Here is a 16,957-nt window from a genome sequence, read left to right as displayed (position 1 = left end):
TCAATATGAGGAGAGAATAAGAAGGAATCGTGACTTTTTGACAAGTCAAGTAGTGGTAGTAATTACAGTAAGTTAATGTTATTTTAGTCAGTAAAACAAAAGGGTCATAGTCCACACATGTGCCCATCTCATGATTTTAATCTGATTATATCGTTATTGTGAATTAGTGGACAGTTCCAAAATAATTGCAACAATTTACCAACATGACCTTAAGAATAGTAACCTGTGTCTGCTGTTTATTGAACAAATATGAATGCAGGACAGCGCAGTCTTCCATATTTGGTCAGGCAACACAGCATTCATAAGTCATTCACAAATTTGGTCAAGTTTGTAAAAAGTAAGGACAGTAGGTAATGTGGTGTTATTTAGGACATGAGCTCTAATTTCAGCCAGAGGGGGGCAGGATGGAATGATTCATGATATGGAGGACCCATATGTCAATGCCCTGACTTTAACTGCCCATTAGACTTCTTTAAGTACTGGAACACCCACACCACCATCCAGAGTGGGCATACACAAATTGAATTTTTTAAATATATATAAAACCTGTGTTTTTTTATATTCCCAAATAAATTCTAAGAAAAGAAAATTCTTAAAAAGTAGATACCATCTTAATGGCGTTACTGTTTTAATTGATATAATAGCTTCTAACTAATTTAATTTGAGCAAATGTTTAGGATCTTTTGAGATAAATATGTGCTATAAACCTGAACAACCTTAAATGCAATTTATGGAAGTGCATTGCATTAAATGCATTTCCATAAATGAAACTTAGAGAAAAATCAGCCTCACCTCAACCAGCTACACTATTGAAATGACGCTTTCATGTTAATGCACCGGTAATAATAATCCAGTTGTATAATATATATTGAACTAAAAGTGGCACATCTGCATTATGAGTATTTTCATTTCATTATTTAACATTGGTTTTATTTATAATGCTTTTAACTAAAAAAAAGTCTTGCTTTTAACTTTTGACTTTGTGGTTTTGCTACTTTACTTCTCTCATTACTGTTAATGTCATCCTGAGGTTTGACCACTGACTCACTCTGTTATCTTCTCCTTTGAAATGACTTTTATATGCACAGTTTGTTGTAAGTTTCACTGACTGAACGGAGTTGGAAGATCAAGATCCCTCTGTACTTGTGCAGTTCAGTGTTTGGGTTCCTGCATTTCCTCAACACGCAGCACGGCACACAAATCCTGAAGCACCACTGCCCACTAGTGACTCTATACGCACAACACACTTTCCAGTCTTCAGTTATTTATTGAGAGCTTGGCAGATACAACATCACAGTATTCCCAAATGTTCTCTTTAATATATAAAACTACACTAAAGTAATCATTTTCAAGTGTACTGATCTACTGTTGGAGAAATTAATTAGTCAGAGATGCTGAGAATTGATTTCATTGGAACAGGTTTGTCACAGTCTGTCTGATGCAAGAGTGAAAAACATCTTCACTATTAGCTGAGATGTCGACCAAACGCTGCTCAAGATATTACAAAAATGTGTAAAAACATTATGTACAAGTCTTTAAAGGCCCCGGTGGCGGACGCCGCGATGCAGCACTGTGGTAAGTTTGATAAACGAGGTGGACTAAAACACAGGAATGTTCACTGAAACCAAAGTCTTTGTCGCCACAGAAGTCTAGTTACAGAAGACCACCTCCAATGACCCTCACCACATATCCAACAGAATGATGGAGGGATCACACGGTCCAGTTTCACATGATTATGGAGTAAATTTAATGTGGACATTCCTCTACATGTCCTGTATGAAACTGACGCAGCAGTGGCACCGCAGAGCCCATAACTGTGACTCTTGTCCACCAGGCTGACACGCTCCTCCGGCGGTGTAAACACCCCCCCCTCCCCCCCCTCTGTTAATAACACAGTGTCCCTCCTAGCTGGTGGCAGGCTCCGGGGAGCTGGTGGAGGCGGACGAGGCCGAGGCCAGCCTCTCCCTGCTGTCGCCCGCCCCACCTTGGATCACCCTCCACTGGAGGATGCAGGTGTCCTTCCCGCCCATGGAGAGGAGGTGGGAGTCGCTGTGGGTGAAGCAGACGTTGGTGACGTGGCTGCCGTGGCCCTCGTACTTGTGGCTCGGCGCCTGGAGAGGGAAGGAGAGGCCGCTCTTTATGACCACACTCAATAGGTAGGGGGTTCAACAGTGAGGAAACAAGTCAGAATAAATAATTTTCTTTAAAAATGGAGGTTGTTCGTATAATGGGACGAAGTTCAGAAGAATTAAAGTTGGTCTGAAGTGTCTCAGATAAAAATAAGAATGTTACTGACACAAATGTGAAAAGCTCTCTACACCATTTTGCATGGACTTCATGAAACTTCAGCTCATCATTTTCCCTCTACTGTCACACAAAGACTTGCACCAAGCGTATACACCCCTGGATGCTATGGAATAAACTGCAAAACAAACTGAAAATTTAACGTGCTGACATTTTTATAACATTTGTGATTGTTACAATTAGTGTATGTGTCTGATGACTGCTTTTTGTGATTGACTTGTCTTGTACTGTTGTATTGTTTATATGATTTGCTTTTGTTCTGAGATCTCTAATGTAAAATACACAAAAACATCTTGATCTCAGTGTAACTTCCTTAATGAACAGCTTAACTAACTGAATGCGTTTTGCTCCTGTATGTCTTCACACTTTGTCAAATTTGCACCAAAGAAAGTCATGCTGAAGTAATTATTCGCAGTTCAGATTGTAACGTAATTTTAAAATGTTAGTTTGCCAAATTAGTTCACCAGCTAACACGATCCATGATGCTAACTTATATACCTTCAAGTAAAACATCTAAATCTTTCTTCCACCGCTACGTGATACTGAGGAAAAGTCGGAATATTTTGATTAGGAGCTACTGAGGAACTGATCAGAAATACTGCTATAGAAAAAGTATGTTTACACTCTCAGTCTGCTGACAGCAAATGTAGTTAGCTCCCAAAATACAGTGATTCAAACTATTGGATACTTGAAAATATTAGTTACATTATACAAAGCACCTCTACATTACTACTTACATTATCCTGCATCTAGGAATCACTCAATACTCACAAGTTACTGATGGTGTCAGCAGAAAACAGCTGCCAGACATTATTGTTAACATATAGTCCAAAACAGGTGTTTCCTCTTTATGTTAAGGAAACAGTTAAAAAGCAATATTTGCTTTTCATGTGCAGCCAGCCAAAGCAGACGGAACGGTTGATGTGTAGTGATGTGTAGGGGGGTACCTTGGGTTTGGGACAGGGGTACTGGAAGAGGTGGACTTTACAGAAGTCGTCAGCCACGGCCACCATCCTTTCACTGTGGGAGCGGCATAGGGCGTTGATGTCCGTGCCGTCGGAGCCCTCCAACCACACACCTGGAACACCACAGCAACACAAGTCAGCTGTCTGACAGGATAAAACAACACCACTTTGTTTAGGCACATGAAAGTGGAGCAGTAGAGTATCTCACCAATGACATGGAAGCCCAGCACACAGGTATAGGAGGCCCATTCTCGGTCTTTGCTCTCAAAGCGATTCCTCAACAGTTTACACCCTGCTGCTATGTCCCCTGTGAGAATATATAACATTTTGACAGTCACAACAGCAGATCGTCACGCTGTCTGAGGATTACGTACAAAATTACACTTGTTCACTTACAGTAAAGGATCTCATAGTCGCCTGAATTAGACATGATGTACTTTCCATCTTTGGCCCAATCCAGGTGAGTTATGAAGCTGGAGTGACCCTGATTGGACAGATAAGCAGAGGCAGTGTCACATAATGCTGTATGAGCCGACTGTGAAGTCGATGTGAGAGGATAAGGAAGGTGTTATTCTACACTTTCCAACAACAATACGTTCCAACTTCCCCGGGGAAGTGGTGAAGGGTTTTGTTGCTATTGTTGATGGATGAATAAATGTCATCCTTTGTGTCTGATTGTCTGTTTTAAGATGAAGATCAGAAAATGAATCTGTCCAAAAATGTTTTTATGTATTCAGGGTCAGGTTCAGGTCTCAAATTTGGCAGTTAAAAGTTTTGTTCAGCTGATTTAAAATGTGCTAAATTCCAAATGTATAGCATATCTATGTTAGAGGGGGTGCATCCACATGGTACTCAAAATGGCCACGGCTGAGCACGGCTGAGCCGGAGGCTAGCTGCTAACAGTGTTTACCCGAGGGGGAACCGGAGGGTGGGTTCTAAGCTTCCACGGCGACGCTGTGGGTCGGGACCACGTTATCAGCTGTAACTGCCACATGAGCGCAGTGCAGAGCTGCTGACAGAGGAGCGATCGTTTCAGTGTCTTGAGTCGCAGTTCGGATCAGCAGAAATAAAAAAAGAAGCAAATATAACTTTTAGAGGTGCCCCATCATGTTTTTTGTTGCCAACATGGATTGCCGATCGTCTATTTGCCCTATCGGCTGATACAGATCAGTTTTGTTTGTTATAGCAGCAGGTACACAAGGATCCAGACTTTTTTTCACCAATGTCCTGAAAAATAATTTCAACTGCTCTGAGGTCAAACAGTCATATGTTATCCTTTTACTTTGTTAGACTCATCTTTATTTGCATAAAAACACACAATTCAAATGATTAGGAAATAAAAGTTGTATTTTTATTGATAGAAACTATCTTGGCATCGGTAGTTTTAAAGATGTATTAATAGAGTTTTAGTGCACTTGTTGGGGAGTATTCTTGTTGGCGGATTAATCGGATTTGGTGCTCTTGTGAGTATTTTGGGCAGCAGGACGTTGTATGTGGGATTGAGTCAAAATAAACTACGGTGTGTGTTCATGGTGATGAAGGGCAACAGTGAGGCTCATTGATGTGTTTCTAATGGAGCTCTATGGCAAAGAGGAAGAGGTTATATCAGCAAGAAAAAAAAAGGCTATCACCAGACTTACACCTTAAATGTGGTGACATTCTGTTCTTTGTTCAAGAAGAACTGAGTGGTTAGCATTAGCAGTGATAGCCACCACTGCTGAGCAAGCACAGAACAAAAACCCTCACAGAAGGTCAGACTGGATCAAGGGGAAAATCCACGGGAACAAATGGAACATTTATGAATTTGATATTTAACTCACATTACATTTCCCAAAGCGGGTGTAACGCCGGCCGCTCTCTGTCACATTGTAGATGTAGATGAAGTTGTCATGGGATCCAACAGCTAAAAAGCTGCCGTCTGAGAACACAAGAGGCCATTCATGCGGTTAAAGGGGATTTCCACAATATCTTCAGAATCAGGATCCGCTTTATTCCCAAGTAGGTTTCTACATGTAACGTGGTGGATCGGTAGATAACACAATCATTGTAAGACAAATTTCAGTTCAAAATAAAAGCAAGTACTACAAAAATCAACAAACATAAATATAGAATAGGAAAATAAATACTTTAAAAAATATGTACAATATATCTGAATAAAAAATGGAAGGGCTGTGCAGTTTTTAGAAGTGGTAGATTTGTCCATTAAGTGCTTTGAACTTTAGTTTAGGCTGATGTTCTGGCTTTATCTAACCCGGGCCTGCTCCTAACTTCTGGATTATGATCATTCTGAGAGCAGTTCAACAATAGAGAGGGCTGACCTGGTGAGTATCTCATGACAGACAGCTGCTCGTTCCCATCAATGGACTCAGAGACCACCTCTCTGGTCAGCAGGTCAAGGACCATCCACCTGTTAGTGTTACAGAGGCATCAGTAATGACAAGCGACTGGACAGCAGACAGCTCTTTACTCGGTCTCGTCAGTCACATCTCTCTATATACCGTATATATGTATATATATATACGTTATATATATGTATATATATATATATATATATGTATATATATATAGAAATATATATATATATGGCAAAGACTATAGATTTCCTCCTCTGTAAACGACATTTATTGCAGAGCTCAACATTTTGGGAAATATGCTTTTTTTCTGGGAGTGAGTAATTGATATCAACTTTGTGTCTGCGTGTTTAAAGCTGACATAATCAATATTTTCACATTATGATCAAAAGGCTGTGTGTCATGTGAACGATGTGACTCGTAGTGATAGACCCACAGATAACTATCTCAAAACCCTCTGAACATCTCACTCTCTGGGAAAAAGAGAATGAACCTATTTCCCAAAACTATTCCTTTAAAATGTTTCCGTTATTATTTACCGAATGTATTGATTGTTAACATGATTTTAATGAAGCAAACCTTTTGGTAAATTATTGTATCTAGGTGTAACAGTGCTGCATTGTGCTGTATTACCTTCCTGTGCTGAGGCCGACTGAAACCACTGATCCATTGGGGCAGAAACCTGCGCACAACCCGTACTCCTGTCAGAGACACACAGCACGAGTTAACTGTGTGTCAGCACTGGGATCACGAGTATCAACGTGTTTTATTTAGTCAGCTGAAAGATTGCTTGAAAATAAATCCAGTACACATAAGTGTGTGTCCTCCTACCTCCAGCGTGATGCACCAGTCCAGCTTGTGCTCCTCTGTGTTCCACAAACACACCTGCCTGTCGTGGCCGCAGGTGAGGAAGATGTTCTGAGAGGGGTGTGTGGCCAGCCCCCACATCTCATCCACATGACCCTGAGACGCACGCGCGCACACGCGCACACACACACGCAACCACACACGCATAGGGAAACAACAAAACATCAGTTTTCATCTTGTTCAGTGAGGAAGAACAAGTGAAATGAAGTCTTGACGATACGCCCATATGCTATTGTAGATATCAGTCTCACTGCGACCATACCGTATATGGTATAGTTAGTTAGTATACTATATTGTATCAGCAGTAGACACCAGTAGTCCCTCACCACACTGAGTAAACCGCCAGGGTCCAGTTTTTCTGAACAATTGATCTTAAGATAGTTTTCCTCAAACACTCGTAAAAAAAAAAAACATCCTAAAGGTTCCCGATTCGACATTCAGAGCATTAATATCTCAGCAACATCTATCATCTATGTAAAGATATAGAGGAGTAAAGTCTACCTGAGCAGAGAAAGAAGTTTCTCTCTCTGTGTGTTGTTATCATAGCCGGGCTGTTGGTGCATGTGAGCCACTGGCTAGCTCACGCCCACCGCTCCTAACACTGTCCCATGTAGCACCCACCCTTCAGCTCCCCCTCAGTTAAACTCTGTTAGCTCTGTCGTTTGCACTGTTAGCTTCTAGCCGCCGGATCAGCAGTCGCCACGAGAACCGCGCGGAGCTAATAGATACGCTCTGAATTTCAAATTTAGCACCTTTTAACTTCACAAATCTAATTTTCTGATTCATTGCCAAAGCAGCACTCAAGAGAGAGTACACTTTTAAGTTCCAATCAAACACGCGGCATATTATTATAAATTATCATTTATATATTAGTTATGTGAAATGTTTTCTCAGGGTTTTGGATATATTTTTAAACTTTAAGCTCCAACATTTTTGCTTTTCATCAACAATTTTGATTTAACAACCCTTATAAAAACAACACTGAACACATTGTAGGCTTATTTATATGTCTGCAAGCCATATTGATATTAATATATTAATATTAAAGATGCGAACATCTTTTCACATCACAAATTGACGTTGTTCATTCTATCCAACGCCTGTGGGCTGTAGGGATCTCTGTAGCTTCTAGAGGACACTAGCAGTGCTTCAGACTTCTGTGTGTGTTTTCTGTCTGGAAGATGTTTCAGTTTCCCACAGATGAAAATCTAATGTGAGCAAGAAGCCAAATTCCAGAGGTCAGTGGAGACTAAAATTAATTCTGATGCCAGCTGTTGACTGTGAGCTGCTGGATCTGAACAGGCTGAATAAATGTGGATACAAGATACTCGGGGCTGAATTAACACGTTAGGGGACCATGGGACAAAAATTAGCCTCTGACCCTCCGTTCCTCCCAATCTCTGTGCATTGTGTGTTCAGTCATCTGCAAGTGCCCACCATGTACAGTGTACACAGCCAACAACATATGGGAGACTTATTCTGCCCCGGTTTGCTGTGTGTCAGGTATTTTGAGGTAATTTACATAAGTAAATTTGCACCATATAAGCACAATAGAAACTGAAACAAAAAAGGTTTTAAAACAACTTAAACCTTAAAGTTACAATCCTTAAGATTGCCACGAAATCAATCTCAATCCTTGATTCCATCCATGGTCAGCATTGTTCCTGAAATACCCATTTAAAGTATATACATTCACTAATTATCTCTCTCTAGTAGTTTTCAATGATAGTGGCGGAGTCCGCCTTGGCATATGTGAAGGATTATCGGGGAACAATGCAGCATGTAATCCGGTGTTACTGTTTGTGATCTTATCATACTGGCACCAGCCTCACTGTGTACTGTTCACCCCCTTTACACCACATGAGAGCTGCACGTTACGGCTAAAGAAAACCAAACATTCTGCTGCTGCATCACAGTAAAGCCACTCAACTGGCCAAACGCAGGCGTTTATTGCGAAGACGCTGCAGAAATCGCGACGTATCTGTGATGTATTTTTTGTTGTTGGTCAGCGCTGAATGAAGAGCACTGAAGAACCCTTCTCAATCATCATTTGTGACCCACTAGAAGTATGTGGTGGTGTTTGTATCTACGGAGACCCTGCCCTGTGTCTGGATTTTATCTTAAACAGACATCGGCATTTATGCTTTCTATTGGCTGATCCCTGATGATGTCACATTGTTAATGACAATCAGCAGGAGGAGAGCGAGTAACCGGTGCTAACAGCTAACGTTCCATTCACTCACATTCACTCACATTATGATGCGTTTAGGCTCTGTTCAGTAAAATTGAGTATTGGAGGAAGGTAAATTATAACGCTATCACGATGTGTTCAAATGTACTTGTGTAAATTTAGTTTTTTGGTGAGAAACGTGATTTGAAGGATTCCAAGATTTATTTATCAATAAAAATACAATAGCGTACCTGCACTATGGCCACAAATCCGTCCGAGAAGGTGCCTCTGAGGATGGCATTACGGGTTGTACCAACTAATAGCTCCTCCCCATCCACGTCTGCAATGGTACGGACTGCTCCATAATTTTCTGGAATCTGGACAAATAATCACAGTAATCAAGTAAACAAATACACCACCAGCCTCCGCCCCTACACACACACACACACACGCACGCACACACACACAGCTGGGGTTCACCTCACACTCTCTCTCGGGTGCCAGGTCGGCGCTCCAGCGGATGATCTTACGGTCCTTCCCTCCTCCGCTGAGCAGAGCGCCGCCCTGCAGGGTGCACAGGGTGAACACGCTGCCTTCATGGGCTCGGGTCTGTCGCATGATCTGTAAGGTCTCTGTGGATACATAAAGCCAGTTTATGAGAGCGCATGGAGACCAAAGGATTGTCAATTTGCCCATATTATTAATGATGGTAATAAACAGCACTGACCTTTGGCTCCTTTGCCGAGCGTTTTGACATCTGCAGCTGATTTCCCCCACGTCAGGATGTTTCCCTCAGAGTCTCCGGTCAGAACATCTCCGGTCAGACTGAACACAAAGCACTGGATGAACTTGGGCTTCTTGTATTTCTGAAAAGATTGTTTGTAGAACAACAATTTGATCTGTCGTTAGTACAGGTGTTAAAATAAATATTTGCTTCACTATACTACACATGTTTAGATTTGATTCACACCGTAAATTAGTCCACATGCTTAAAATCTCCTTTGGACGTGTAATAATATTTGCACTCTTTTGGTAATTTCAATTTTCAGTTCTCTTTGTTCTCCTTACTTCCCTTTTCAGCCTCTAACTGAGGAAGTTGCAAGCTTCAATTTGTCGACAATAAGGGAAGTGAAGGGAAGTGAAGGATACTGAATGTCAGGATAAGCGGGACTGTGTCTCACCCCAAAGATGCCTTGTTTCTTGGTGAACTGTCCTGCTGTGAGCGTCCAGAAGTAGACGTGAGACTTGCCACAGGTGATGATGTTGGTGCTATCGCTGGGGTTAAACTCCACGGCGAACACAGCCTCGTTGGTATTCTGGAGACACGACACACATACACACGCTTTTAGCATAATGATGTTAAACGACAACTGCGTCAGTCAAGTCTATATCACATGGAAATGTGGCTGATGAGAGCTGTGAGGTGAAGATGTAAAGCTAGATAAAAAGAGGCTAAAAAGCTCCTTAGACCTGAGGTGAGTTGCAGAGTCAAGTGATAATTGTCATCTTTATTATCAACTCCTTTCACATTTTATTATTATTTTACAGTCATTTGAGTCATATAAAATATTGATTACTGCGGCTTTAATAGCTTCAAATTATCATACAACTCTGCAGCTCCTCGAGGCTTTATGGAGCTTTTAAGAGTCCTTTAGTACATTGTTTTTTTTTTTTTACGGCCTGCAAACTTAAACTCCGCCTCCTCTCCAGCTGTGAGCCCACCATACACTATCTGTTCAGGACCACATGACAGATAAAATTAGGCACCTCCCATCATGTTAGCAACACTGTGGAGGAAAAGAGGAAGAGGAAGAAGAAGAATGGCAGCTATAAAGGGAGAGTTTGGATTCTTTGAGGTGGGATTGTAGGAGGTACTTCTCCATAGTCAGTGTACTACTACAGAACATGGAGCAAAGCAATGTACTGCTGTGGACATGGGCAGCAATAAAACCTTTAAGATAACTAAAGCCACAAGACTCATTTTACCTGGCAGAAAACGGTTGTGGCTGGTCGATCAATTAATATTGTGTGTCTTTGGTGAATCCGAACACCAAAAAAAACCCACCAAAGTCACACAAAAATATTCTAAATATAGCTTACATTCACACTGCTGTTGATTCTTTTTAGGTGTCTAAAATGACGTCCTCAGCAGTACATTACTTTGCTCCTGTCCTGGTTCTCCTGTCTGTTTCTCCAAACTCCATCTACTGTAGTAATACACTGACTATGGAGAAGAACCTCATACAAACCCACTCATATAAAAATCTGAAATAGGATGTTTTTTGCCACCAGGAACAGACAGTCCCAGCGGCAGGTCTTCAGTGACCACGTATACAGCATGTACAGAAAGTACAGAAGCATCAGCTCTACACAAAAAGCTCCATTCATGGCTGAGCCGTAAAGTGGCATATGGACTATTCCAGTGCTGTGGAGAGAGGGGGGGGGGGGGTATAATTATCTGGTTCCTGTTGGATGAACTCGTTTGTTTATACAGCATGGTTCAGCCCTGAGCCGCCTTCCCACACCGATGCACGCTCACTGGATGCTACCATCCACAAAACATATGTTCTTGCGCAACCCCATTAAAATCCTGCCGTTACATGATATACAACACCCACCCATGCATTCCCACTGCTGCACTACATAACACACACACACACACATATATACATACATACAGCTGGACAAATTCACTGCATAAAATATTTACACTGTTGCCATGACAGCCGGGCTGAAATTGCTCTCAGGGAAGTTGAGGCGTTTTGGGATAAAAGCCCATAACAGCATAGCAGAGACCCCCCCCCCCCCCCCCCCCCCTAATCTCTCCAAACAGACCTCCATTATAAAGAGCATCTACACATTCAGCATGCAGCCAAGCTGGGCATCTCCCTGTGTTCACGTTCAGCAGCCTGAATGATTCTCGTGCTTTGACTCCGTTGAAGGATTTGATTGTTTCTGCAGGGATTATGAATCCCTGCGCCCACCGATAATTTCACAAATGTCAGATGATGTAAAGAATTCTCCAAATTGCAGAAGCACATCGCCCGCGAAGCCTGTTAAAGGAACAGTGCAACGTTTTGGGAAGTCGGGCGGTTTGTTGTTCGGAGTCAGATGACACGAGTTGAATGTCCATGGGTGCGGAGGTTTAGCCTAGCTTAGCTCAAAGACTGAGAGCAAGGAGAAACTGGTTGTTGTGGAGTTTCATTTTAGCAGAGAAACTCCACAACAAGCTGAATTCACAACATCGTCCTATTAAGTTATGGCAAGAAAATCGCCCATTTACCAACCCTACTTTAAATATTACCAACAGACTGTGTGACCAGTTAGCGATGCGACACCTCTTTCAGAGGCTGTAGTAGGCTGGGTTTTACATTACATTACAGTCATTTAGCAGACACTTTTATCCAAAGTGACTTACAATTCAGAGTTTATCACATTTCTACACCGTAGGAACAACTACGGGAGCAATTTTGGGGTTAAGTGTTTTGCTCAAGGACACATCGACATGCGACTAGCAGAGCCGGAGCCGGGGATTCAACCGCCGACCCTCTGATTGAAAGACGGCCCTGCTATCCACTTAGCCACAGTCGCCCAAAAGCTAGAGTGAACATATTATTACATGTCATATCAAACTAGACGACCTAACAAATCCAATGTGGCACGGCCATTTCCAAAGGGGCCATGCCAAACATGCTATTTGTTATTTTATGATGAACTACGTTTTTAAAATTCTGAATCTTAAAACCACAACTTGTCTTATTTACCTTCTTTAGAAGGATTCAAGCCCATATTTTCTCAATTGTTTTATTATTTTGCCTTTGAACTATCAATTTATTAATGTTAGTAGTCAGCTAAGATGAATGCAACACATCACGAGGAAGGTTAACAGCAGTTCTCTTTTTGAATAAAGCTGGTGATAACAAGTAATCTCATTAGGTAGCCTGTTAGCTTAGTTTACACTTGGCTGTTCTTTACCTTGACCTCCGCGTGCTTGCTCCCCTTGTTGCAGTCCCACACCGACAGCATGTGTTCATTAGAGTCGTCGATCACACACAGGAACGCTCCGGAGTCCTGGAGACGACACCGGGAACAAATCAACACCGTAAACTCAGTGTGATATAAAGTTCCACAACACTAATTCGCTCTGCTGCTCTCACTTAATACTGTTGTCATTCACTCACGTTTTTTATCTACATTGAGCTACCATCAATAATGCTGTATTTATGGGGTGTCGGAATAATCTGATAAAATATTATAAATACTAGGAGAAGTCGTGGGAACGGAACAAAAACTCGGAAAATCTACAAAAAATATGGTGCATGACTTTCCAAATTGATGTCAAAGAACCTAGAAACATGGCAGACGAAAGTAAATATTGGGTTGATGGTAAGAGATCTTTTATTAATTCATGTATTACATATCAATTTGTAATTTGTAACATGGTATTGAGGTTGTAACCTTATGTTGCTGTCCACATAGAGTGACCTAAGTTAGCTATTTAAATGTTTGAAATGAATCATATTTCATGGCTCACCTGATCTGCTTCCTTTGCGTTTGGTTGTCACACAAATACTGGAAAATACTGGAAACAGCTATCAAAGTGTTCAACGCTGTGTTGTATTTTATTGCTGTGAGCAATAAAATACAACACGTTTTCTTTGTGTTGTATTTTGTACTTTGTGGCGCCCATGTTGTTTCCATATTTCTAAAACACCGAAGTTGGAAGAACGACTTCTCAACTCTGGAAATGGGAACATCCAAGGAGCACCATTAAACTCGACACCTCCAGCAGGAAAGTAACTAGAGATAATTATTAAATTTAAAAAAACTACATTTCTATTGCAAAGAGAAAGTGTTACCAGCTGAGTGGTGAACATAACATATCTGTTGTTGTACTGATAAGTTTAGTGCTGTGGAAATGTACATCAAACTGAATGAACGAAGACAGGTAATGGTGCATTAGCTCGGGAACCAAATAAAGACATGGTTCTTGCTGTGGTTGAAATAAATGATTTAGAAATAACTATTTGAGAAGCTACAGTGTGGTGTATTAGAAATCTACTCACAGCAAAGGAAAACGCAACGGCTCCCACTCCCCTCTGGAAGCTTCCCAGGCCGATCTGCTGCAGGGTGACCAGGGTGGTGGAGTCCCAAATATGAACACAAGGGTGCAGGGGCTAATGCACGCACAGACACATGTGCACGTGCACGCGCACACACACACACACACACACACACACACACACACACACACACACACACACACACACACACACAACTATCATCTATGTTCAACAGTTAGAGCTACCACTCCCTGTTTTTTGGAGCCAAAATCCAACTAATTTTTTAGATTTTTTTACTGACTGGTTATATGCAGTCGAAAAAAATGAAACGCAGCAAAACACTGTATATCTGCAGGGTTGTTACTAGGGTTACCAATGAGATGTCTGGCTTTAAAAGGGACGTATGCATTAATGCTGTAAGTGTACAGAAATACAGTATATAGAAATATGAATAAAGAACATGTAGTCGATCAAAGTGCATCAGACTGGTATCACAGCAGTAGTTACCTTGCCGTCTTTATCCACCCCTGATGTCTGGCCAGACGCCACGCGCACCTTGTCAGGATGGAGGGTAAGACTGCAGGAAGAACAAAAAGTGTTTAACCAAATAAATATAAGCGGTTGTACAGGGCTTTTAGACAAAACTCTATTCACATATATTGTCCAGTCGCAACATTTACATATATGTAATTGTATCCACCATGTCAAAATAACGAGTACACTTGTGATAAAATAAAGGGCAGTCTGTAACATATTCATACAGCGAGACATCTTTTGGTTGTGTTGGCTCTGTACTCCAAAACAAAACAACTACTACAGATTGAAGTGCTGACTCTAAATTTAGTTGCAGTGGAGGAATTGTAGACATTTCTATACATGGCCCCCCCAATTTTAGGAAAGTAAAAGTAATATTAAAAAAATAAAATAAACTTGAGGGTTCAGTGTGTAACATTTAGGGGGTCTATTAGCAGAAATATGTTTTCATTAGTGTACAATCAGCTGAAAATAATAATTATGTGTTTTCGTTAGCAGTGAAATAAGCTGTACCATCTGACATATTATCATCATATAATAGTAAATGTGTGAGAACATAGTTGCCTATTTATACATCCAGCAGACACAGACACAACATTAGCATTCAGAGTCCACCTGAACAATGCATGTCCAATATTCACTCTCTTTTTAGCTCTGGTTTTGGTCTCCACCAACTTCTGAGGAAAAAAACGGTCTCTTTAGCACCTAAATGCTCCACCATAGCATAGAGGAGACTGGCGCAGGTGGACAAGTTGTAAGTCAACTTTAACAACTCTTAAATCTACAGTAATACATCTTGTATTTTACACTACCCCCCATTGCTTTTATTTTTCTCTCTATATATAAAAAAAGCACACATCTATTCTACTTCCCATATATTCATGCAAAAATCATGGAACTTGCGAGGTGGTCAAGTCAGAAATTGGATCCATTTTCCCCGTGTTCCCTTGGCTTTTGGGCCCCAAAAGTTGGTGAAAATATCTATTTTATGTGCACTAGTAAAATTTGGCATCTCTAGCACTTATCATAAATTTGTCCAAAACACTCATACTGTATAAATGTGAAAATAAATATGCCTATATGATAGATGGTTGGTCTGAGAGCAGTTTAGAAACTATATACTCGGGTTCACCTCCCTGAGTACATGTGTGTTAATGCTTTGATCGTCTCATTATTTGGTCAGGTTGCTCATATTCATGGCTTCACGTTGAGAGCTTGGCAGTTAGGAACTAGGACTCAGTGTGATCTGTTGGGAAAACAGGCGTTGGAGTTCCATACACTCCACTGAAGGCTGTGTAAATGGTATTTGCATGATGCCAGACATCACGCAGTAGGGAAGTTCGCTGCCTCTGAGACCTGATGTGAACCAGTTTCCTTTTTATCTTAGCTGTCAAAAGAGACATCAGATCAGAAATCGCTTCTTTTGTTTTGTGCTTAAAGTGGTTCAGAGACATGTGGTGACCTGCCAGCGGGCTGATTTCCTCCCAAATCTCTGGTACACACAATACTGCACCCGCCTCCAGCAGCCACATGAAGACTTGGGTGAGTTCTGTATTGGTTTAGGCAAATAACTTTTTATTTGCCCTTGGCGTACAGGTGTGTTGATACCTCTTAACAGGGTTAGATGGACTTGATGTTATGACAAGTTCTAGTGGACTGTAATGATTTAAATATGTTTTAATAGAATTCATGTATGCCTGTATGTCCAAAGCTTTTCAACACACCACATGTTCTCAGGTGTCCAAAACTGAATCGATATGATAAAACAACGTGATCTCATGGGAAGGCGTATAAATAACAGGCCAATTTTAAGAACATTTCGCCTGTCATGTCAACTTTTCCGTGTCATTTAACGCAATGTTCTTGTGAATTAAGTTACGTGCGTAAATTAAATAGTCAAAAGTCACATATGGATGGTTTTAAACAGGTGGTTACCATTGTGAATTTAAGCAAAACTACCCCATTAGGTTTAGGAAAACGCATCTAGTTCAGCTCTTCAAGTAGAAGTACATAAGTGTGTTTAATTTGATTTGCGGATGATAAAAACTGTCTACCACTGACCAGCGGACGCAATCGGTGTGTTTGCGATAGTGGCGTTGCGTGCGGTTGTTGATGTGGTAAAGCACGACCACACAGGCGATGAAGAACACCGCTTCACCCGTAGGAAGGAAGTACAGGTTGGCCCGGCAGTCCCGGCCCCGGTACCCATAGCTGGCATGGCAGAGTCAAGGTGACATTCATGTTAATCATTGGTCCATTTCATTCCTTCAAAGGAACAGTTCACCCAACAATGAAAACTGGGTCATTATCAACTAATCTGCATGTGAACATTTGAGGTTATACAAACTGTCCCTTTAAAAATATGACCCCCACAGCGTCACAGCAAACAGTTAATCTGCTCTCACAGACACTGGACAATTAGAGAGATACTTTCAAATACAGACAGTGTGGCTTTAATCCAGGAAACGAGCACACAGTGATATCAGCACTGTCCAAATGTAACAACCCTCATGAATATAAACAAGAGGCTGAACACCGCTGTGGCGGTCTAGAAGGATACACCCAGTCCAACTCCAGTCTCTCAGAGGGCGGCTCCATCTTCAGGTCTTCATAGTTCTGGATGTTAGAGGGGATGTACATGGTTATCGGCCGGCCTCGGATGAACATTTTGATTGACTGTTCTGGAAGACAAACACAGCAGAG

General features: G+C 41.3%; 1 protein-coding gene across 4 annotated transcripts in view; it reads right to left on the bottom strand.

The window, feature by feature from the left end:
* Window positions 1–1,247: 1,247 nt before the first annotated feature.
* The window catches only part of eml3 (EMAP like 3), a 56,679-nt gene continuing 40,969 nt past the window's right edge, over window positions 1,248–16,957 (bottom strand). For all 4 annotated transcript variants that reach the window (XM_076087153.1, XM_076087156.1, XM_076087154.1 and 1 more), the window contains 17 exons: window positions 16,815–16,935; window positions 16,316–16,465; window positions 14,228–14,297; window positions 13,724–13,834; window positions 12,633–12,728; window positions 9,839–9,973; window positions 9,385–9,523; window positions 9,138–9,289; window positions 8,909–9,034; window positions 6,452–6,583; window positions 6,254–6,321; window positions 5,588–5,676; window positions 5,090–5,187; window positions 3,666–3,753; window positions 3,478–3,576; window positions 3,252–3,382; window positions 1,248–2,111 (listed from right to left, as the gene is read on the bottom strand). In XM_076087153.1, coding sequence (XP_075943268.1) covers window positions 1,905–2,111; window positions 3,252–3,382; window positions 3,478–3,576; window positions 3,666–3,753; window positions 5,090–5,187; window positions 5,588–5,676; window positions 6,254–6,321; window positions 6,452–6,583; window positions 8,909–9,034; window positions 9,138–9,289; window positions 9,385–9,523; window positions 9,839–9,973; window positions 12,633–12,728; window positions 13,724–13,834; window positions 14,228–14,297; window positions 16,316–16,465; window positions 16,815–16,935 — 2,012 coding nt within the window. In that variant the 3' untranslated portion in view covers window positions 1,248–1,904. The remainder of the gene's footprint in view (window positions 2,112–3,251; window positions 3,383–3,477; window positions 3,577–3,665; window positions 3,754–5,089; window positions 5,188–5,587; window positions 5,677–6,253; window positions 6,322–6,451; window positions 6,584–8,908; window positions 9,035–9,137; window positions 9,290–9,384; window positions 9,524–9,838; window positions 9,974–12,632; window positions 12,729–13,723; window positions 13,835–14,227; window positions 14,298–16,315; window positions 16,466–16,814; window positions 16,936–16,957) is intronic.

The sequence above is a fragment of the Anarhichas minor genome, unplaced genomic scaffold (genome assembly GCF_050575085.1).
Source record: "Anarhichas minor isolate MPS153535 unplaced genomic scaffold, ASM5057508v1 ptg000009l, whole genome shotgun sequence".
NCBI lineage: Eukaryota > Metazoa > Chordata > Actinopteri > Perciformes > Anarhichadidae > Anarhichas > Anarhichas minor.
This window is presented reverse-complemented; position numbering and strand designations above follow the sequence as displayed.